Source organism: Artemia franciscana, unplaced genomic scaffold (genome assembly GCF_032884065.1).
Source record: "Artemia franciscana unplaced genomic scaffold, ASM3288406v1 PGA_scaffold_49, whole genome shotgun sequence".
NCBI lineage: Eukaryota > Metazoa > Arthropoda > Branchiopoda > Anostraca > Artemiidae > Artemia > Artemia franciscana.
The window spans coordinates 1,218,349-1,241,620 of record NW_027062689.1 but is presented as its reverse complement, the minus strand read 5'-3'; the positions used below and the strand labels follow the sequence as shown (position 1 = coordinate 1,241,620).

The 23,272-nt window shown below is 35.3% G+C and overlaps 1 protein-coding gene and 1 long non-coding RNA gene across 2 annotated transcripts in view; one reads left to right on the top strand and one right to left on the bottom strand.

Annotated features, from left to right (window-relative positions):
* LOC136041915 (uncharacterized) overlaps positions 1-23,272 on the bottom strand; it is a 444,858-nt gene that overhangs the window by 261,755 nt on the left and 159,831 nt on the right. The gene's annotated exons all lie outside the window — the stretch shown is intronic.
* The window catches only part of LOC136041895 (uncharacterized), a gene marked incomplete in the record, with an annotated part of 136,976 nt that overhangs the window by 88,933 nt on the left and 24,771 nt on the right, over positions 1-23,272 (top strand). The window contains 3 exon segments of the mRNA XM_065726688.1: positions 554-664; positions 7,425-7,625; positions 20,716-22,100. Coding sequence (XP_065582760.1) covers positions 554-664; positions 7,425-7,625; positions 20,716-22,100 — 1,697 coding nt within the window.

Here is a 23,272-nt window from a genome sequence, read left to right as displayed (position 1 = left end):
CAAAAAAGTGTATTTAGTTTTTAAATAAATATAAAATTCATACTAATCAGCTTCCTGTAACAGAGGTTATGTCTCAGGGAAGGTCTATCCTGATCCTTGACCATTACATGTATAGCAAGAAGAATTTAACATATACCGATTATTTTGCAGTCAAAGAATAAAAAAATTGTCATTTCAACTTAGTTTGGTTATATTTTTCTAAGGCATGATAAGCGTATTTGAACCTGAAAAATGGTTTGAACTTTCAAATACTGAGATTTTACCTGTTTAATGGATCACCCCTTTTCTGTTTGTAATTGTAGTATTTTTTTTCTTTTTTATCCCACTTTTCATGCCATCCCAAATCACTATAGCTTATGTTTTTCAAGTTACGATGAGTTCTTTTCTAAATTTTAGCTCATGTTTTGGTAGCTGAATAAAAAACGAAAGAAAAAGAATGGGTGAGATTTTTGAAAAAAATGTCCAAAAAAATAATGCTTAAATTTGGAAGTTTTACCAATTTAGGATTAATTTGAATTTTTGAGTTGACTCTAGTCTTGTTCTACTTTTTCAGCTTTCAGATACATGCTCGTTTGCCATACGTAAAGTAATTAAGCCTGATTCGACAACATTGAATAATTTGGTGAAAAACGAAATGAAAAACTTTGAGCTTTTTTCAGAGAAGGTAAGTAACACAAATTTCCATCCTTTCTATGTTTTTAAATCCGTTTTGGTATTTACGGAAAGATTTTCTAATTCAAGGTTGTTTTCGTTTTTTTCAATGATAAATACAATGGGAATGGGGAGCGGAATTTTTAATGAACAAATAATTTTATGAGAAACCATTTTAAAACTTGCATAGCCATGTAAATTAAATGTAAACGATGCACTAAAAAAAAAAAACCAAGATGGTTATTATTGATTCGCCAATAAAACTGAATTTTCTGTATGTGTCTGGGTGTCTCTCTTTCTCTTACAAAAGGAAGTGCTCTGTCTTGAAAAAAGTTTTTTTTTTTCTTGATTTTAAATCGTTTGTTATGTTTGTTCTTGTTTTGGGTCGTCTTAATCAGTCAGCAGGGCATCAAGATACACTTCTTTTTTCTTTTATTCTTTTTTTTTAGTGTTTCGTGTTCTTAAATAAATAACAAGAGATAAATATTTATCTTTTAAATAAGAAACCCATCTCACCAAAACTAAATACTAAAAACCTGCATGGTCACCATTTCTTCACGCAGCCCTTCCTACGTTTTGGAGCGATTTCTAGGGAGTCAAGAGGATCCCGGCTCCTCTCCCATGGAATGACGTACTTGATTTACCTGAGTTTTGTCTTAACAATCAATCAAAATGGTTTTATCCGGAACGCAATTTTGCAATCTAGAACTGTTCATGCCATCTCTATCGCTTGATACCACTTCACTTATCACTCTGAGCTCTTACTTTGCAGAAAACGTTGTTCAAAATTGGGAAAAGCAAGAACTAATAACAAAATAATTGTGGCTACTAGCTGGACCGCCAAAAGGCGGGATTTAGGCCTGGATACAAATTTGTTTGTAGATCCTGCACCTATTACATTTTCTGCCTTTTCTTAGTAATACCAGTGCAAAAGGATATGTAGATCCTAGCAGGGACTATGGGTAGTGAAAACAAAGAACTTGCACGCAACAATCTCCTGAACCTATCTGCAATAAAATTTTTGGTTTAATGTAGCGAAATTCCTTGCGTTGTTGCTGTTAGCCCATTAAATAGTTGTTAGTTGAGGGGGTCAAGTTACTTCTAAAATTTTTATGCAGATATCCTTGGTTTGGTAGAGTCCATTTGTTAGAAGAGTCAAATTAGGTGGAACAGCTAACACAGCCGAGACAAACTGGTTGCGTAAGGTTAATTGAGATCCATGGAGGTCAAAAGTTTTAAGCAAATACTATACACTTTAGAATAAAGATCTTTGGACAATTTAAAATTGACTTTATAGAAACCTGAACTTCTATTTACGACGAAAATAAAAAGAGAAAGACACTGATTGTCTTGACCTCTCAGAGACGTATGAAAAAAGTAAGTCTAAGCTAACATCAGTAGTCAAACAGTTTGAGGTAACGAACTGTAGCAATGAGCGACCTGGCTCAATAGTAAACGAAACTCTAAAAAACGGACTTTTGATGCTAAAATATACATCAAAAGAATCGGATTTTCATGCTGATTTTAAATATATAAGTTTCATCAAATTTGGTCTTTGTCATCAAAAGTTACGAGCCTGAGAAAATTTGCCTTGTTTTGGAAAATAGGGGGAAACGCCCCTTAAAAGTCATAGAATCTTAACGAAAATCACACCATCGCATTCGGCGTATCAGAGAACCCTATAGCAAAAATGTCAAGCCCCTATCTATGAAAATGTGGAATTTGGTATTTTTTGCCAGAAGAATTTTTTTTTCCAGGGGTCATCGTATCGACCAAGTGGTTCCTAGAATGTCGCAAGAGGGCTCATTCTAACGGAAATGAAAAGTTCTAGTGCCCTTTTTAAGTGACCAAAAAATTGGAGGGCACCTAGGCCCCTTCCCATGCTCATTTTTTCTCCAAAGTCAACGGATCAAAATTTCGAGATAGCCATTTTGTTCCGCATAGTCAAAAACCATAATAACTATGTCTTTGGGAATGACTTACTCCCCCACAGTCCCTGGGCGAGGGGCTGCAAGTTACAAACTTCGACCAGTGTTTACATATAATAATGGTTATTGGGAAGTGTACAGACGTTTTCAGGGATTTTTTTTGGTTTTGGGGGTGGGGTTGAGGGTCTTTCCTTGGAGAAATATGTCATGGTGGAACAGAAATTCAATGAAAAGGGCGCAGGATTTTCTAAAATTACTATAAAAAAAACAATGAAAAAATAAACATGGAAAAGTTTTTTCAATTGAAAGTAAGGAGTAGCATTGAAACTTAAAACGAACAGAGATTATTACGCATATGAGCGGTTCTAAAAATACTTTAGCATAAAGAGTGAGGTATTTAGGAGGAGATAAATACCTCGCTCTTTGTGCTATAGTATTTTTAGTAATTTCAACGGCCTTTCTGATTCAGGTGTCATTCTTAAAGAATTGGGACAAAACTTACGATTTAGTGCAAAGAGCGAGGTATTAACGAGGGTTCAAACCCCCTCATATTCATAATAAAAATTTAAGAATATAGAAGTTTGTTACGTAAGTTAATTCTTAAGTTACGTATATTTTTTACTAATAAAAACATTCGTTAAAAATTCAAATTTATAGTTGCCTTTTTATGTAACCGAAAAATTGCAGGGCAACTAGGCCTCCTTCCCCACCCCTTATTTCTCAAAATCGTCTGATCAAAACTAAGAGAAAGCCATTTAGCCAAAAAAGGAATTAATAAGCAAATTTCATTTTAATAATTTGTGTGTGGAGAGCCAAAATCAAACATGCATTAATTCAAAAACGTTCAGAAATTACATAAAAAAAAACTAGTTTTTTTTAACTGAAAGTAAGGAGCGACATTAAAACTTAAAACGAACAGAAATTACTCCGTATATGAAATGGGTTGTCCCCTCCTCAACGCCTCGCTCTTTACGCTAACGTTTTTAATTGTTTTAAAAATAGAATTGTGGCCAAGGGTCAAAATTTAGCGTAAAGAGCGAGGCGTTGAGGAGGGGACAACCCATTTCATATACGGAGTGATTTCTGTTCGTTTTAAGTTTTAATGTCGCTCCTTACTTTCAGTTTAAAAAAAAACTAGTTTTTTAATGTAATTTCGTCAAAGGGGAGATGCAATGCGAAGATTAACTGAAATAAATAATCTATTCATGTCTAAAAATTTAAATAGTGGATTTGTACTACTTCTTTATTCAGTCAATTTTCGTTCAAATTTATTTAAATTCTTTTTATCAACAGATTAATTTTTTTTTATTTTACCTAATATTTCCGTTTTATCTTACGTAATACAAAATGACGAAAGTTAATACTATGGTACGAAAAGCAGGGGTACATGGAGAATTCTGTTTTGGAGGTTCTCAACTTGTTTCGGGGGGTTGGATGGGGTATTTCTAATGTATCCCATAATTTAAAAGTTTGCTGTGGTAAAATTAGTGGAAGCTAAACTAAAAAGAAACATCCACTTTGTATTGTGCTCAACTTATTGAAAATGATTTATGCATTGAAAATAAATATTTTATTTGTCATCAGCCTGATTACGACTCAAGCATTGAGTAGAACATTTCCTTCTAGAGAAGGTTCATTAATTTTTTTTTTCAATTGCTTAGATGAGCGTATTGGAATTTTAGAGTACTACTTTATTTTGACAACTGACCAAACAGACAATGGAAATTAATGAGTGCTAGTAGGAAATGACGAACTATGGCTGCTATCACTTCAGTTTGTATTTTAATATCTTAATCAAAATGGAAATATCTTAGTTTCGAGATAAGAGGATAGGGGAGTCCCGAAGTAATGTTTTCCATTTTCTTTTCTTTTTTTCAGGGGAGGGTGGAGGAGTTACATGTTGAGGATAAGGGGAGGGCCCATTGCGAACTAAGTCCCAAAGTAATATTTTCTATTTCCGTCCCTTTTTCCAGGGGAGAGTAGAGAAGTTAGATGTTGAGAATAAGGGGAGTTCCAGAGCAATGTTTTCTATTTTCTTCCCTTTTTTCCTGGGGAGAGGGGAGGAGTTACATGTCGGGCCCCTGCCGGCGTCCTAAATAATTGCAAATCCCTCTATTCTGGCTCATGTGCTCCTCAACCAAATTTAATTATGATTCCTGTAGCCTCTGAGAATTTAAAGCAACTTTGCTCTTGTACTTCGTCACGCATCTCACATATGATAGATTCTGAAGTAATGCCTAAAGTATTTTCTCTCAGACTTCACGAATTGTCTTGTGACGTCTTTCTATAGAAACACGCATTAATAAATTCCCAATTAAAGCCATGAATTACCCGTGACGCTGTGGCATTAATTAAGGAGCGACAGGCTCTATAAAGAAGGACAAATTAGTGACTCCAAAATAGTTGCACAGTCTGATTATTACAAGATTTGCGAAGCCTGGAAAAATGAGGGCTATAATGTCATCGGTAAACTCCATAACTCAGAGTCTAAGAACTTCCATAATACAATTGCAAAATTATTGCAAATGGTCAAGGTATTCCCGCCGGACAACATTCCAATAATCCAAAATAACCCATTTCAAAAGAGACCTGACAATCTTGACCTCTGAAAGTCTTGTTATTCTCTTTAGATCCCATTTAAATTGATAAAGATTGTTCGGACTTGAAAAGCTGCCCTCAAACTGCCATTTTTCATCTATGTATTGTTGGTGATTAAATTTAAAAAAAAAAGTTTTTTTAACTGAAAGTAAGGAGCGACATTAAAACTTAAAACAAACAGAAATTACTCCGTATATGAAAGGGGCTGTTCCCTCCTAAACGCTCCCCTCTTTACGCTAAAGTTTGACTCTTTCTCTCAGCTGTATTTTTTAAAACAGTAAAAACGCGTAAAGAGCGGGGCGTTGAGGAGGGAACAGCCCCTTTCATATACGGAATAATTTCTGTTCGTTTTAGGTTTTTATGTCGCTCCTTACTTTCAGTTAAAAAAAACTTGTTTTTTTTTATATTTAATATCTGAATATTTTTGAATTAATGCATATTTCGATTTTGGCTCTTAACACATGAATAATTAAAACGAAATTTGCATATTAATTTATTGGCTAAATGGTTTTCTCATAGTTTTGATCGGGCGATTTTCAGAAAAAAGGAGCGGGTGAGGAGGCCTAGTTACCCTCCAACTTTTTGGTTTCTGAAAATGGCAACTAGAACTTTTATTTTTTTACGAACGTTTTTATTAGTAAAAATATACGTAACTTACGAATTAACTTACGTAACGAACTTCTGTATTCGTGTGTTTTTACTACGTGTAAGAGGGGGTTCTCCCCCTTGTCAATACCTCGCTCTTTACACTAAAGCTTAAATTTTGTCCCAATCCCTGAATCACAAAGGTCGTAGAGTAAATAGTTGAAATTACTAAAAATACTTTAGCGTAAAGAGCGAGGTAATAGGAGGAGGTGAACCCCTCATATGTGTATTAGTTTCTTTTTGTTTAAAATTTCTGTCTGTTCTGTTATGCTGTTCCGTACTTTCAGTTGAAAAAACTTTTTCATATTTATTTTTCCATTCTTTTTTTTAAAAATGCTAGTAAACCCTGCGCCTCCTTCATGGAAATTATCTTCCCCCATGACAATTTCCTCCATTGAAAGTTTCCTCCACATAACTCCCTCCCCTCAACCCCTCCCCTCAACAAAAAAAATCCCCTGAAAATGTTTGTACACTTCCAAATAACTATTACTATATGTAAACACTGGTCAAAGTTTGTAACTTGTAGCCCCTCCCACGGGGACCGTGGGGGAGTGAATCGTCTCCAAAGACATAGTTATTAAGTTTTTCGACTATGATGAATAAAATGGCTATCTCAAAATTTTAATCCGCTGATTTTTTGAAAAAAAATGAGCGTAAGAGGGGGTCTAGGTGCAATTTTTTGGTCGCTTAAAAAGGGCACTAGAACTTTTAATTTCCGTCAGAATGAGCCCTGTCCTGGCATTCTAGGAGCATTGGGTCGATACGATCACCCCTGGAAAAAAAACAAATAAACACGCATCCATGATCTGTATTGTGGCAAAAAATACAAAATTCCACATTTTATAGATAGGAGCTTGAAACTTATATATTAGGGTTCTCTGATCCGCTGAATCTGATGGTGTGATTTTCGTTAAGATTCTGTAATTTTTAAGGGGTGTTTCTCCCTATTTTCTAAAATAAGGCAAATTTTCTCAGGCTCGTAACTCTTTATGGGTAAAACTAAACTTGATGGAACTTATATATTTAAAATCAGCATTAAAATGCAATTCTTCTGATGTAATTATTGGTATCGAAATTTCGTTTTTTAGAGTTTTGGTAAAGATATCGTCATTTATTTCTGTAGTATCTTATTCGTCATTATGAATAACCGTTTAATCTATTAATTGACGTTTCCCTGTATCTTAACGTACTTATCATAAAATATTACTTCCTACTTTGGATTTTTATTGTTGCTTTTTGTAGCTCCTTGCATTTTTTTTATTCCATTTTAAACATTTACATGCTCACCATTACTTAATCTATTGTAGTAAACAAATACATATATTTCTTTCTACATCAAAATCCAGTGCATCAGGGGTTCATTTGGGAAGAGGGGGTTACTAATTCTGTAGAAGAGTAAGGATACTATAAGTAAATGGAAATCCCTTCTCCGTCTGTGTCAAGTTATTGTGAAAATCAATGCTCAATATTATTGTATGCAGATTTTAAACTGTTTAGGTGAAGTGTATAGCAAATCAAAATATAGTTTGTAAATTGAATGTTTGCTAAGTCATTAGTTGTTCTAAATTCTACTTGATCGCATATCTTTTTATTCTTTTTCAGCTTCGTGCCATTGGGGGAGTTCCTCCTCTTCTCGTTGCTTCTGATGTGATTCAAACCTTGCCTGAGAAGTCTGTAATTGCTGCCTTCATTGGTTTCCTGTGTGTAAGACTGACAAATCTTTCTGAAGAAATGCAAGCTGCCCGAAAAATTCAGCTCTGGTGGTGCCAAATAATGGCCAAAAAACGTGAAAAAGAACTGGTGGTAAACGAAAGATTTTAGATTTTTATTTTGTTTCGGATTTTAACTTTTATTTGTTAAATAGCAAATTTGAATGTTGATTACTAACACTTTATAAGATAGATATCGAGCAGTTGTAGAAGGCATGCTCTAAATACGAAAAGTATTCAGCTTGGTATAGCTGTTACCCCAATGGATGCAAAAATGCTTCTCTTTTTATAATTTCTATCTCTGTTTCCCATTAGTAAGTTTATCTGTTTTAGGAGAAAACTAGCACCAGGGGAGCTAAGCACGACTTCTAGGTAATTTATTTGGCCCCCGTAGATGAAATAATCTGCTTTAAGTAATAAAATATAATTTTTCAAAGATCAGCATTTTACAGATCCCAAAAAGGATTGCAACTTGTCAAGAACTATTCCTCCGAAAGGTAAGCTTTGTGGAAACCTTACCTCGTCAGCGTTTTAGCAGAAAGATGGGCATATTTTGCTTTATTTGAAGCGCAAGTAGATAGAAACAATTAGACAAATGAAACAGACTTTTAGTCTGCATTATTAAAGGCATAAAAAGGACCTTTGGTCCTATCAACATCCCTCATTGACTTTTTGGTACAACCTACGTTTCAGTGATTTACAATTTGTTTGGCCCGGAATCACGCAGACTTTTAAATGTATTATTGAAGGGAAAGAGTGGGAATTTTATCCCTGTAACAATCATATTTGCCACTTCCACTGCTGAATGTAAAGGTTTTGATTTCAGTGATTTGAGGAATATATTGAACGAATTCTATCCCTCCCACCGCCAACTGTTTCAAAGGAAGGTTGGCACGTGGTATCTTCTTTGGAACAGGGTTATACACTTGCAATCTAAACCACTGGAGGGTCACAGTAAATCTATTTTGAAATGATACCTTTTGGATTGTTGGGGGTTAGAGGGATTCACAATTATTAAAGTCAGTGATTCCTCCAACTTTGCTAAATTGGTTTGTACATGGACCGTAAAGTTCAGTTATTAGAATTTTCTAGAAACCAGTCTTCTTCACTGTATCTACCCGTCTACCGAATTTAAAGTGAATTAGGTTCTTTCTGTTTTTGGTTGCTTTTGCGGTGAGCTATCACACAATGAATCAAGATTCTGTGATCAATCCCTGTAGAATCAATCATAAATTTTATAGTCCTAACTTGTGCTAGGCTAGCTACAGTCTACCACCCTTAGCCTCAGGACTGTAGTTAGCCTAACTACAGTCCTCCACCCTTATACCTCGACCACGTTTGCCTGGTATTGTGTATGTGTAACACAATTCCTCTGGCTTTGCATGGAGGAAGAAAATGAAATGACAAACTCCACTGAAATTACCAACAGAAATGGCGAAGCAGTAGTATTAGTACCGGTAGAGGGCAGTGTGTTTGTAACCTTAGGGGAAGGCTCAATTTTGTATATCTAAATTTTCCGTTTCTTATTTTAGTAAAATGTTTTCGCTAATCGGCCAATCGAGCATGCTCCTTCATTTATTATCCATCCTTTATTGTATGGCTGCTTGATTGTTTGGCTAAAAATTATAAACGACTTTGTGAGATCTCAAATACTCAATTTAAAACTGATGGCACCCTGCTTGCCAACTAAAAAGGAGTTTTCCATTTGACAGTAAATACGAAAAGCTCTATGGAACAACTTTCGATAGTTCTCTCTGCACAGACTATAAAGCTGGTTCTAGAGCATGTTCTAGGCTCTAGCTCAACGACCAGCAAAAACAAACCTGTTGGGGCCATCGAAAAATTCTACCTAGCTCTTTAGAATGTTGTGTTGGATTCATCAATCCAGTTTGAGGTCCAGTTTGACCTCCTGAGAAATTGCATAAATTTGACCCTAACTTATATCTCCCGATCAGCCGAAATTGGCGACATAGAAAAAAAAAACAGGACAAAACCTAAGTACCGCAACACAATAAAGGTGTATGAACAAGTCGAAAGTATCTCTGGTAGAAATTTAGTACTATTAAAGAACTACAATACACAGGCTGGCACAAGTAGGGATAGATGGTATCCTAACTCGAGCTGATGGGGCGTAATTGAGAAAAAGAGCAATAGCAATAGACTGCTGCAATTTGTCAGCGCAATACATTAGCTGTAACCAATACGGTATTTCGTCATAGTCCTTATGTTAGTAGGATACCCGTAAAAGGGCAAGGCGGCCAATCTTAATGTAATTTGCCACCAAATACGATATTTAAGGATTTCTGAGCTGATTCATTACAAATCTGAGGCTAGAATTCAAATACATAAACCGTAAATGTAAACAAGCGCGTATTCACATAACATGTCATTAATAGTCCACCTTGTTTTTAATCAGAGTTATGAAAGGAATGTCGCTAATGATTAGAGGGTCCAAAGTGCCTTTACCCCTTGAACGCCGCCTCTTCTATTGTCCAAATCCGTTTAAATGGACATTTGTATCTCTTTCGAATCGGGATCACTCAGAGATTATAAAGAAAATGGTCCTAAATAGTTAAACGTTGGTCATTAAAATTGCTATCTTACTGTGCTAAATCAAAACATATCAAATAAACGTTTGAGGAATTCTGTTGAATTTTCAGAGAAATAGGTACAGTAAAACCTGGAATTAGGAGAATAGGCATACAATTCAAAAACTAACACATTTGGAAGGCAAATAATTTGTTCCTTTATGCACAGAAAATCTTTATGCACAAATTCCTTTGGTAAATTCAAAGCTACTAGAATATACATTCAAATGAAAGGTCCTGATTTTCACTTTCTCGAGCAAAAGCATTTGTTTCCGGCCTGGTCCATGTATTGTTTGGCTTCGTCCAGAATACCAAGGAGGAGAGTATCATATCAGTTGGTCTGACGAAGCATCCCCGGAAGGATCTTAAGTTGTCATACGTAGCAAAAGTCATTTACTTAATTGAAAAAAGAATTAAGTGTATAAAAGAAATAACCAAATTTGGAGATGTTTATGAAAATGCTGTTGTTGAATACACACCTCGAAATGGAATGAAACAACAAACTTTAACGCAATGTTTTGGGAAAAAGGGAATAACTCTTGAAGGTTTTTAAGTTCTTATATGCATGTGTTAACACTCTTATAAAGAGAATGACAAGCGTGCACCTATATTAAATATTACCTTCCACATACTTATTTTGTTTGTTTTTTTTTCTATGCCTGAATTACTCTTGATTTGCTCCCGGAAGATAGGTACAAAATTGATCAAAGTCGTTCTATTTATAAACATCGCCATTGGGTCTTATTGGTTCAACCTGCTTTATAATGAAAAGCTGAGAATTGTGAAAAATTATCCAGGTTTCTTAAAATTCCGCTATAGGAAGGTTTCCGAAGGATTTTTCAGACTGCTGATCCTAAATCAGAGGCTGATATCGCAACATAGATGCAGAGAAACAATTTAAGTATAGTTTTTATAAATGATGTTTGATTTCCCCAAAACTGATATATAAGGACTCCTGATGGCGTGATTAGGGACATAAAGCTAATATATTTTATAGACAATATATTTGTGATAATTCATTTTGTCAAACTATTATAAAAGACCTTATTCTCGTAACTGTTTTTTTACGTTTCAATCCATTCCTTTCAAACATAAAAAAAACAGTTTGAAGGAAATTTTCATTTGAAGCAATCTATTTTCTATTCAGTTTACGTGTTTCAGCTTAAGCAGTCGTTTGAACGACTTTATATCAAAAGATAATTTGTACAAAATGCAGTTTGATCCAGCTCACTTGAACTATAAATAATAAAAACATAAGTTTTTCAACTGAAAGTAAGGAGCAATATTAAAATTAAAAACGAGCAAAAACTGTCCCATGTATGAGGGGAATACCTCCCCCTCAATACACCTCTCTTCACCCCAAAGTTTTTAAGCACTTTTAAAAAAAATTCCTTTTTCTAAGGACCGTTTTCAACAAAATAGGTATCTCAAAATTTTGATTGGAAGACCTTGGGGGATAAAAGGGGCATGGGAGGGAGCTAGTTATCCTCCAATATTTTTGTTACTTTAAACGGCACTAGATCTCTTAATTTCCTATAAAATTAATCCTCTACTGAACTTTTAAGTAGTGACCGCCTTTTAGACCCGGGCAGACAGATATGGGGTGTACTATTGGAGCCACTAATCCCTCAAGACGCTATTACGCGCAGCTGGGTCTTAATCAATACTGTAATACATCTGTAATGGCATATTAAACCTAATTGTTACCTAATAAGGGATTCCACGACACGCATCCCACCATTCCGACGACATACATATCCAACCATTCCACGACACACATAGCCTACCATTCCACGACGCACATCCCCCATTCCGACCATTCCATTCCGACGACAGCCAGCAGGTGTTATTGATTATGCGCACCTGTATGTCACGTAATAATATAGTATACCAGTATGTCACGTGATAGTATAGTACACCTGTATGTTATTTAACAGGAGACTGCTTACCTATGTTAAGGATGATGCATTCTCGCGTGACTTGTTAGAAGTCAGGGCCCTGCATATACGGCATCTTTTTTCTTTTCCTCAGATAGCGGGGCACCGGAACATAGTAGAGAGTTGTTTAATGGCTCACTTTAAGGAAATTGATGGGGTTAAAAACCTTTTGTAATTACAAAAAATAATTTTTAAAATTTAATCATTTTTTACAAAAACTCCATTTTTCATGTACAAGATTGATCGCTGACGTCATAATCTTAGGTTGTAAACAGTTATAATAAAAAACGAACTCTTGTCTATAGTAACTTGTATAGGCAACTTAACTATAGTATAGGCTTGCACAGCTGTATAAAGGATTGATAGAGTTAATTTGAAAAGGGTATCCAGGTTGCAGCAGTAGCTAGCAACCTCGTAAGAGATGATCACGTCCAATACTAACAAATATATCTTTTTTTCCGTTTTTCTTTCTCCTCGGCTATCTGGGCACTGAAAAATCAGAGAGAGCTGTTTAATGGCTCATTTTAAAGGAAATTGCTATATCTAGCGCCTTTCATAATTATTAAAAATAAAAAAGTTCTTAAAATTGAATCAATTTTCACAAGAAAAACTGTATTTTCGTGTACAAGCTTGATGAATGACGTTATAATCATATAGGTTATAACCATATATGACGTAAAAAGTGAATGCAATATTTATGCACGCTTATCTTTCGGCAAGATAGAAAAAGAAAGATTTGTTTACGAAAAACTACCTTTTCTATAACACTGTAGTAAAAAGTGTCATTTTTAACATTATAAAAATATGTATATATAGTTATGTAGAATGCAGGAATTCTTTTAGGAATATTAACAAAAAACTTGATTTGTGAATTGAAACTAGAGTAATTCCTATAAACTTAAATACAATAATTTCACTTCATCTCTCAGTTTAAAGTTGTAATTGTCGCCTGGAACCAATTTTTTTTTTTTTGGTTTAACTAGTAAAGTGCGTATCTCTATTCCATGGACTGTGTGACGTCAGTAATGTTTTGAGGCTTCGGCTTCAACTTTGCTCAATCCCGGTTTATAAGGTTTTAAAGATATACAAATACATTTCCTAAATTTTGAAGAAAAAATTATTGATATGGCTCAGAATTCTACTCAAATAACAGGAATTGCATTTTCAGAGGTAAAGGCAGAGAAAAAGCAACTGGTAACTGAAAATTAAGGTAAAATGTTGTTTTGTCAAAATTTCAATAGGTATAGACCTGTCAGGTAGGTGAATTTCGGGGCTCCTTAGAGGGAGAAGGAGTGGAGGTAGGTACTTTAAAACACCTTCCCGGGATATACTTTAGCCTGTAGACCCATCCCTGAAATTTGCTTTTCCTAACCTAACCCCTTTCTGAGATAGCAAGAAGTCACTCAACTAGAATTTTACCGATAGTAGAACTAGAACTGTTCCAAAATAACCTCTGCTTTGACACGATCGCTCCTGGTAAAAAAAAAACGAAAAAAAAAATCGCACCCGTGAAATGAAAGGACCAAAGTTTGTATTTCAGTAGTTACGATCTTGGGAATATTGATGGCAGGCACTTAGTTTTTTGCCTGATTCTTTAAGGTTTGTCTCTTACTTTTCCAAAAAAGAAAAAGCCGTATGCTTTTTCCTGTTTGTAATCACGGTTTTTCGAAGTCCTTATATATAGGATCGGCACAGTTATGAAAAATAAAAATAAACAAGTTTTTTTAACAGAAAGTAAGGAGCGGCATTAAAACTTTAAACGAACAGAAATTACTTCGTAAATGAAAGGGGCTGCTTCCTCATCAACGCCCCGCTCTTTATGCTAAGGTTTGACTCTTTCTCTTAACTCTACTTTTTAAAACAGTAAAAAACTTTAGCGTAAAGAGCGGGGCGTTTATGAGGAAGCATCAGCCCTCATAGAAAACAATAAGTGTAATTCTACCCATCAATTTTACGAGGCTCAGAAAGTTTGCCATATTTTCAAAAAAAGGATAAACATCCCCCAAAAGTCATGGAATCTTATTGAAAATCTCACTATCATATTCAATGGATTAGAGAACTATAAGCCTAAGAAAACGTGGCTGATTTTCAAAAAAGGGTAGAAACACCACCTGAAAGTCAATAAATCTAAATGAAAATCAAACCATCAAATTCAGCGTATCAGAAAACCCTATTGTAGAAGTTTCAAGCTCCAATATACAAAAATATGAAATTTTGCCCTTTTTTGCAAGAAGAATGATCACGGATGCGTGTTTTTTTCTTCAGGGGTGATCGTATCGAAATAAGTTTTCTAGAAGGTCGGAAGAGGGTGGAATAAAACAGGGACTTAAAGTTCTAAGGTTCATTTTAAGTGACCAAAAAGATTGGAGGGCACTAGCCCCCTTCCACGCCCTTTTTCCCCTCAAAGACGTCCTATCAAAATTTGAAATATCCATTTTGTTCAAAATAGTTGAAAGACCCAATAATTATACCCTTAGGGGTAACACGACCCCCCACTACCAAAGGAAAAGTTGTGAAATTTGCCCATTGTTTTTGTACAGTAAATGCTATTGGGAAGTATACAAACACTTATTTTTGGGGAGGGGGAGATTTTGAACTAGGGTTGGGTTACCATTGGGAGAGTTTACCTTGGGAAGGTAAATTTCTGGGGGTGAGCTTCCCAGGGGAAATTCTACAACAGATAATTTCATAGGATTCCTATTTATGATTCTTTTTGTTTGCCTTACTTTCTCTTTACCAACTCAATTTTGTCTGTGGAGATGTTCCATGGGGATTTTTTAATGCCTTCCTCTTCACGCTAACGTTTTTTAGGACTTTTGAAGGAGCTTCTTATTATTCTAACTGTCCGACCCTTGTTTTTCTGGAGTAGTTCTTCAAGAACTGGGACAGACAGCCAAACTTTAGCGTGAAAAGTGAGGTCTTAAGGTGGGGGCAAACCCTCCCATGTACGTAATGATCTCTGATTGTTCTAAGTTCTAGTGTTGCCCCTTACTTGAAAAAACTAACAGCTGAAAAAACTCGTGTTTTTATTTAATTCCTGATCTGTTTTTATAAAGAATGGCATGCATATACGTTTATTAAATATTACCTTTTGCCTACTTAATTTTTTTTCGTGCCTGGATAACTTTTTGTGGCTCCTGGAAGATAGATACAAAGTTAATCAAAGCCCTTTTATTCATAAAATTGCCATTGCTTTTTGGTTCAACCTGCTTTATAAATAAAAGTGCGAATAATTATCCAGGTTTCTTAAGATTCCGTTATAGGTAGGTTTCAGAAAGATTTTTGAGACTGCTGATTGTAAAAAAGAGACTAAAATTGCAATATAGATGCATAGAAACACTTTAAGTATAGTTTTCATAAATGATGTTTGATTTTCCCCAGAACTGATCTTTAAGGATTTCTGAAAGTGTGGTTACAATTAGAAAGCCAATATTTCAATATAGAATTTCATAATCTTAGTGTGGTTATGCCCATAATGAAAAAAAAAATCCATTAAAAGCAAATAGCAAATTCGAAACTTAAAATGAGCAAAAATTAGCTCATGTGAAATGTGAAACTTAAAATGGGGATAAAAACACCATGAATAGAAAAGTTAAACTGGGAACGTATATAAGCTGCTAATACAACTACTCTCAACCCCCCATCCTAAAGCATAGTATCATTTGATACTTTATTGAAAATAACATGTTTTTGTAATTTTCTTTCGTCATTAAATGATAAAATTCAACTATTCAAATTTTAAGCATTTCTTTTTTCTATCTTGTTATGCTTGTAACAACCAATTTAGTTGTTTTTGTCTAATCTATTAATATAATAGTTGGCAAGTATCCGTAATTCCCATCCGATCCTTAATCTGATTGAATAAAAAAACTATTTTTTTAACTGAAAGTAAGGACCGAGTTCAAAACTTGAAACGAACAGAAATTACTCTGTGTATAAAAAGAGCTGTTCCCTCCTCAACGCCCCGCTCTTTACGCTAAAGTTTGACTCTTTCTCTCAGTTCTACTTTATAAAACAGTAAATAACTTTAGCGTAAAGAGCGGGGGTACGAAATTTGCGTATTAATTTTTTTTGCTAAATGGCTTTCTCTTAGACGACTTTTGATCAGACGATTTTGAGAAAAAGGTTGGGAGAGGAAGCCTAGTTGCCCTCCAATTTTTTGGTTACTTAAAAAGGCAACTAGAACTTTTAATTTATTATGAACGTTTTTATTAGTAAAAAATATACCTAGCTTACAAATTAACTTACGTAAAGAACTTCTATATTCGTATATTCTTATTATGTATATGAGGAGAATTGTCCCCTCGTTAATACCTCACTCTTCAAACTAAAACTTTAATTTTGTCCCATTTCTTTAAGAATGACCCCTGAATCACAAAGGCTGTTGAATGAATAGTTAAAAATACTTTAGAATAAAGAGCGAGGTATTTAGGAGAAGATCAAACACATAAAGTCAGACACACAAACACACAGAGACAAGCAAACGTCTGCTCAGACATATAGGCACCGAGATAAAGAGAGACAAGCAAACATCCGCTTAGACACACAGGTAGAGAGAGAGATAGAGAGTCAAAAAACACCTACAAACACACAGTCAGGCACGCTAACATACAAAGACAGGCAGAGAAACAAGCAACCACCATCTCAGACAAACAGGCACAAATAGAGAGAGAGACAAGCAAACACCCGCTCAGACGCATAGGCAAAGAGAAAGAGAGAGAAGAAAACACCCACTCAGACACATAGGCACAGAGACAGACATGCAAACATCCGCTCAGACACACATGCAGAGAGAGAGAGAAAGAAAGAAAGAGAAGCAAACAGCACAGAACAAGAAAACACCCGCTGAGACGCAGAGAGTGAGAGATACAAACACACAAATTCACGCATACAAACACATAAAGATAGACACTGGGACAAGCAAAACCCACTCAGGCACATAGGCACAGAGAGAGACATGCAAACAGCTGTTCAGACACACAGGCATAGAAAAGAGAGAGGCAAAAACACCTACAAACACACAGAGTGAAGCACACAAACACACAAAGGCAGACGGTTAAAAGCAAACCTTCGCGCATACACTCATGCACAGAGAGAGAAAGAGACAAAAACACATACAAACACATTGTGTCAGACACACAAATACAGACACAGAGACAAGCAAACCTCCACTCAGACACACAGGCACAGAGAGAGAGAAACAAAGTCACCTACAAACACATAGATTCAGACCCACAAGCACAAAAAGACCATGAGAGTGAGGGGGAAACAACACACAGATTCACACGTACAAACACATAAAGATAGACACAGAGACAAGCATACATCCCGCTCGAACACCCAGGTACAGAGAGAGAGAGAGAGAAACACACAGTCAATCAGGCATATAGATACAGAGAAAGAGAGAGAGAGAGAAACACCTACAAACACACATAGTCAGACACAGAAATATATAAAGACAGACAGAGAAGCAAGTAAACGCCCGTTCTGACGTAGAGGTACAGAGAGAGTGAGAGAGAGAGATGGAAACATCCGCTCAGACACACAGGAACAGAGAGAGAGAGAGAGAGAAACACATACAAGCACATTGAGTCAGACACACAAAAAAAAAAAGATAAACACAGAGACAAGCGAGCCTCCACTTAGACACACAGGCACAGAGAGAGAGAAACAAATGCACCTACAAACACACAGACTCAGACCCACAAACACAAAAAGACCCAGAGAGTGAGAGATACAAACACAGATTCACATGTACAAACACATAGACACAGAGTCAAGCAAACATCCCGCTCAAACAGTCAGGTGCAGAGAGAGAGAGACAAAGACAAACACACAGTCAATCAGACATATAGATACAGAGAAAGAGAGAGAGAGAGAGATGATCAGCAGTTTTGAATTGAACCTTCAAATTTCACCTGCTATTAGGCCTGTCTGTTAGTTCTAACGGCAGTAATTGAGGGGAAGGGACTTCTTTGCCCCCTTAGTTATTTGTTCCTACCTAGGTTTTGAAAAACACCTTAATTTCGTCATTTTATTGGAAAAGGCACTTTATTCATTTAAAAAAATGGGGGAAACAACCGAAAGTGCACTTTGTGGGAATGTGCTATCAAGTCAAATTTATTAAAAGTGATTATGTATGAACTTAAGCTTTTAAATGAGCCCTTAAACAGCTCTCTTTTTTATAGTAGGCTTCTAGTTTCTGCTAGTTAGTAGGTGATTTATATAGCCCTATCTCAATTATGGTTTTTTCAGGCGAAGTCTGTCGATTAAAAACAGCTTTTTGCTCATCGAAAAACAAACGTTCCTAAAAAACATGTATTATTTTGCGAAGTATGGATAATAAACTTTATGTTATAGACTGAAAGTTTGTCGTGGCTGTCAAGGTTGTTTGCAGAATTTTCTAGAGGTGTCTTGTTTCCCCTAGATCGGTGATAATTAGAAATTATATTAGAAATAAGTTTTCAACTGAAACTAAGGAGTGACATTAAAATTGAAAACGAACATGCATTGTTCCGTATAAATAAAAAAAGAGCATGGTAGTGTTGTTTCTCCATTAAGTTTTAATAAAAAACGAACAAAGATTAATTTTACAAAAATAAACTTTTTCCAAGGGAAGTAAAGAGCGAAGTTGAAACTTAAAATAGACAAAAATTATTACTTCACAGCCTATCTAACATGTATCAATAAAACTAGTACAACTAAACCAACTAATTGTTTCCCTATGCTTTTAGGATTATAGAAAACTAGCGATCTACTGAAAACACAAAATAATATGAGTTTTGGTATAGTAAAAGCGAACCAATTAAGGACACTTTTCACAGAATAAAAATATTATCAATCCCTTTTAGGATCAATCCGTTTTAAGATAAAGCAACGATCTATTTTAGAGATTATTGCTTTATTTGTTTATGTTTAATTCGGTATCACTTCTGCGCAATGGCTCAGTCCAATGACTGGCTCTCGTTTTGGGTCTGGAAAGGACATGTCATGATTAGTTTGTACACAAGTTTGAAGTAAAGCCATCTTGATAGTAGTAGGACTATAGACTAGCTTTAGAATTTGTATCATAGCTTGAAATCCACTGTTTTATAGAGAGAAATAATCGAATTTTCAGAGTTCATATTATGTCTTATTTGATCTCCATTTCAAGTAATACCAAAGCATATTTCTTACAGTTTAAAACTGTATATTACTCACTATTGGTATTATAGCTAGCCAGACCAAATGCTACCTTATAAATAAATCAATCTAATATCTCTCTATGCTGTTTAATCACTTCGGGGCTATTAAAATATATTTAATTTTACACTTATGTTTTTAAGATAATTTAATTGTATTCTGAAAGTAATGACGTCACAACTGGTGTAAGACTATGAAAAGCTTTATAGATTCTTTTATTGTTGTCAGGCTACATACTCACTTTTGACTCACAAATCAATATTCCTGTTTTTTATACTTGACTTTTGTGTTTTCAGTAAAGTGCTAGTTTTCTATGATCCTAAAAGCATAGGGAAGCATTATTAGTTGGTTTATTTGTACTTGTTTTATTGATATATATTAGATAGGCTGTGACCTGATAATTTTTTCCGTTTTAAGTTACAGCTTCGCTCTTTACTTCCCCCGGAAAACTTTATTTTTAAATTAATTTAACTAAGAAAGGTATGATATATCTTGTATACAAACAAAATTGTTTTTGACTTGAACCAGTTTGCCGAAGACAATATTCGGCTTATATTTGTGAATAATGAACTATCAGAATGCATAGCGCATTCTTGATATAAAGCCTGTTTCTGCCGTCCTAATCGCTGTTAATAATTTTCTGTTACCCCAAGGAAACAAGTTATAGTTAAAAATCGTGCGGCACTCTAATATTGACAGTGCTCTGAAACGACTTTTTAAATTTCAAAATATGTTAGAAGTTGAATACAAAAATTTAAATACACAAGTTGTCTACAGTTATTCCTAAATAAAGAAATAGCAAGTTCGATTTCTATTTTTTGACTTTATTGTTTTGTTTGTACCTTTTTTCTTTTCTTTTTTTTATAAGGACCTTGGAAATATTTGACAAAATTTTATCGTGTTAAAAATAACTATCGACCCGTGAGAAATAACTAAGATTATTGTAAGAATTACTTTGATTGTCAATATTAAAGTATATTGTTTATCTATCCATAAACTTCTCTCTTCTTTCGAGAATTCAACAAACGCTTGAGATTTTCTTTATTTTGTTTGATGTCTTCATTTTTTCTTTTCCGTAAATTGTTGTTTTCTTGATTTGTTTGGAGTACTTTTGCAACTTCATTTACTTGTTTTTGATACTGTTTGATTTTTCGAAAAATAAATAAATAAGGAACAACCAAGTCATCAACACTGATAATAGTTGTGCTGTCTTTTTTATGATATCTATGTAATATCTTAAGGTTAAGAAGTTATAATCAAAATTTATATTTTTTTTATCAATATTGGTTTCTAAAAAAAATTATTTTTCTTTTGAATAACCACAAAAATATTTACCTCCTAATTCGACCTAACTGACATATTAGGATTAAGCATCCCAAAAATAAAAACTATTTGTAGTTCAAAGCGTAGTTATTAATAAAATAAAAAATTGAGAAAACTTATGTTTCAACTTATTTAAAGTTTTGGTATTTTCTAGATACAAGTTTCTGCTGCTGCTAAAATCCAGCGATGGTACCGCAACCACCTAGAAAAGGCTCGACAAAAAAGACGACTGGAATTAGAAAGAGCTAAGGAAGCAGCTGCTATTGTAGTTCAAAGATATGCAAGGCGTTTTTTAGCCAAAAAGAAATTGGATATTCTGAAGAAAGACAAGATTAGAAAGGAAAACGAGGCTATTTTGAACAAATGTGCAACTAAAATACAATGTTATTGGCGGAGGCATTCTGCCAAAAACGTGTTGCTCAGGCTAAAAACTGAACGTGTCGCCAGAAGGAATGCTTCGGCTATAAAAATTCAGTCTGCTTGGAGGGCTCATCAAGCCAAGAAGAGGTTAGCTGTGCTTAAGAAATCTCGAGCAGAAGAAAATGCAGCTGCAGTTGTCATACAGTCCACATGGAGACGTTTTACAGCCAGAAAAAGGCTAATGGGACTTAAATCCCAGAGGGCTAATGAAGTCGCAGCTGCAATTAAGATCCAGTCAGTATGGAGATCTTATAAAGCTAGACAGAGAGTGACTATGCTTAGAGAAACGCGAGTTCAGAAATATTTAGCTGCAGTGATCATTCAGCGTGCTTTCAGATGTTTGGTGGCCAGAATTAAACTATCCAAACTAAAATCCCAGCGGGCCAATGAAGTTGCAGCTGCAACTAAGATTCAGTCGGTGTGGAGATCATATAAGGCCAGGCAAAGAGTGGCTATGCATAGAGAAGCTCGAGTTCGTGAATATTTCGCTGCAGCAACCATTCAGCAGGCTTGGAGAGGTTTTGCAGCTAGAATAAAGCTATCCAAACTAAAATCCCAGCGGGCTAATGAAATTGCAGCTGCAACTAAGATTCAGTCGGTATGGAGATGCTATAAGGCTAGACAGAGAGTGGCTGTGCTTAAAGAGGCTCGAGCTCATGAACATTTAGCTGCAGTAACCATTCAGCGTGCTTTCAGAAGTTTTGTAGCCAGAATAAAGCTATCTAAACTAAAATATCAGCGGAACAACGAAGTTGTAGCTGCAACTAAGATTCAGTCAGTATGGAGATCTTTCAAAGCTAAACAGACAGTAGCTATACTGAGAAAAGCTCGAATTCATGAATATTCAGCTGCGGTAACCATTCAGTGTGCTTGGAGAAGTTTTACAGCTAGAACAAAGCTAATGGAACTAAAATCTCAGCGAGACAATGAAGTTGTTGCTGCAATTAAGATTCAGTCCGCATGGAGATCTTTTAAGGCAAGGCGGAGAGTGGCTGATCTTAGAAAAACTCGAATTCAAGAACGCTCAGCGGCTGTAACCATACAATCTGCTTGGAGGCGTTTTGCTGCAAAGAAAAACATGTTGAAGTTTAAAGAATCAAAAATAAAAGAACTACATGCCAGAGGTTAGAGCTTTGTTTTCCTGATAAAAAAAAAGTTGCCAAACTTTTATATGCTGGAAAGAAGGGGTGGGAGCTATCGCCAGGATTTTGTTTTGGGATAGTTCCTGCTCACTTCGGACTGGAGGGGGGGGGTAACGAATTACTGTGTAGGTCTTTTCTTGGCAAATCTGCAATAATTATTTAATGTATTTTTTTCCAGGCCACTTTGTATGGAAGAGGTTGTAGAAACTTTGCAAGCGGGTCATTCGAAACTGAAATTTGTATTGCCCTTTTTAGGGTTAAAGTGATAGGATGTTAACCAACCGTCCTCCTACGCCCTTTTTAGCTGCCCCCTCCCTAAAGACATCGGATCAATTTTTGAGATAGTCATTTTGTTCAAAATAGCCAGAAGATCTAATAACTATGCATCCGGGAATGATATGACCTCCACAGTCCTTTGGGCAAGGGCTCTAGATTATGAAAGTTGCTCATTCTTTACATATAAGTTTTGTTCTTGGAAAATGGGGCATGTTTGATCCGGGTTCTCCAAAAAGCCTATGGGTATCAAGGTGAAACTTTCAAGATATCTTGAGGGGGATGCGGGACTAACCAAAGGACAACATTTGCATACTACTATTACTACTCTGACTATTTCTACGAATACCACTGCTTAAACTTTTACGACCACTGCTAGTACCACTACTACCATTATGACTACTGCTATTATTACTACAATTACTGCGACCACAAAGACTAGTACTGCTCTGATCATTACTTATATAAATATTACTATTACAATTGCTAGAACTACTACTATTGCGACTACTACTGCCACGAATACTGCTTGTATGAAAACAACTAATGAGATTACTATTACGGCTAATAACAACTGCGACTGCTACTACTACGGTTAATACTTCTACGACTACTACGACTGCTGCTACTATGACTAATACAACTGTGACAATGGCTACAACTGCGACTACTGCTACTATGACTACTACTGCTACGAATAGTACTACTATGACTAGTACTGTCATAACTTCGACTATTACTATTGCAAATACTACTACAACAAATACTAATGCTACTACTTCTGCTATGACTACTGCTACTATTATTACGACTGTTACTACCACTACAACTGCTACCACTACCACAGATACTATTACTACTATTAGTACATCTACT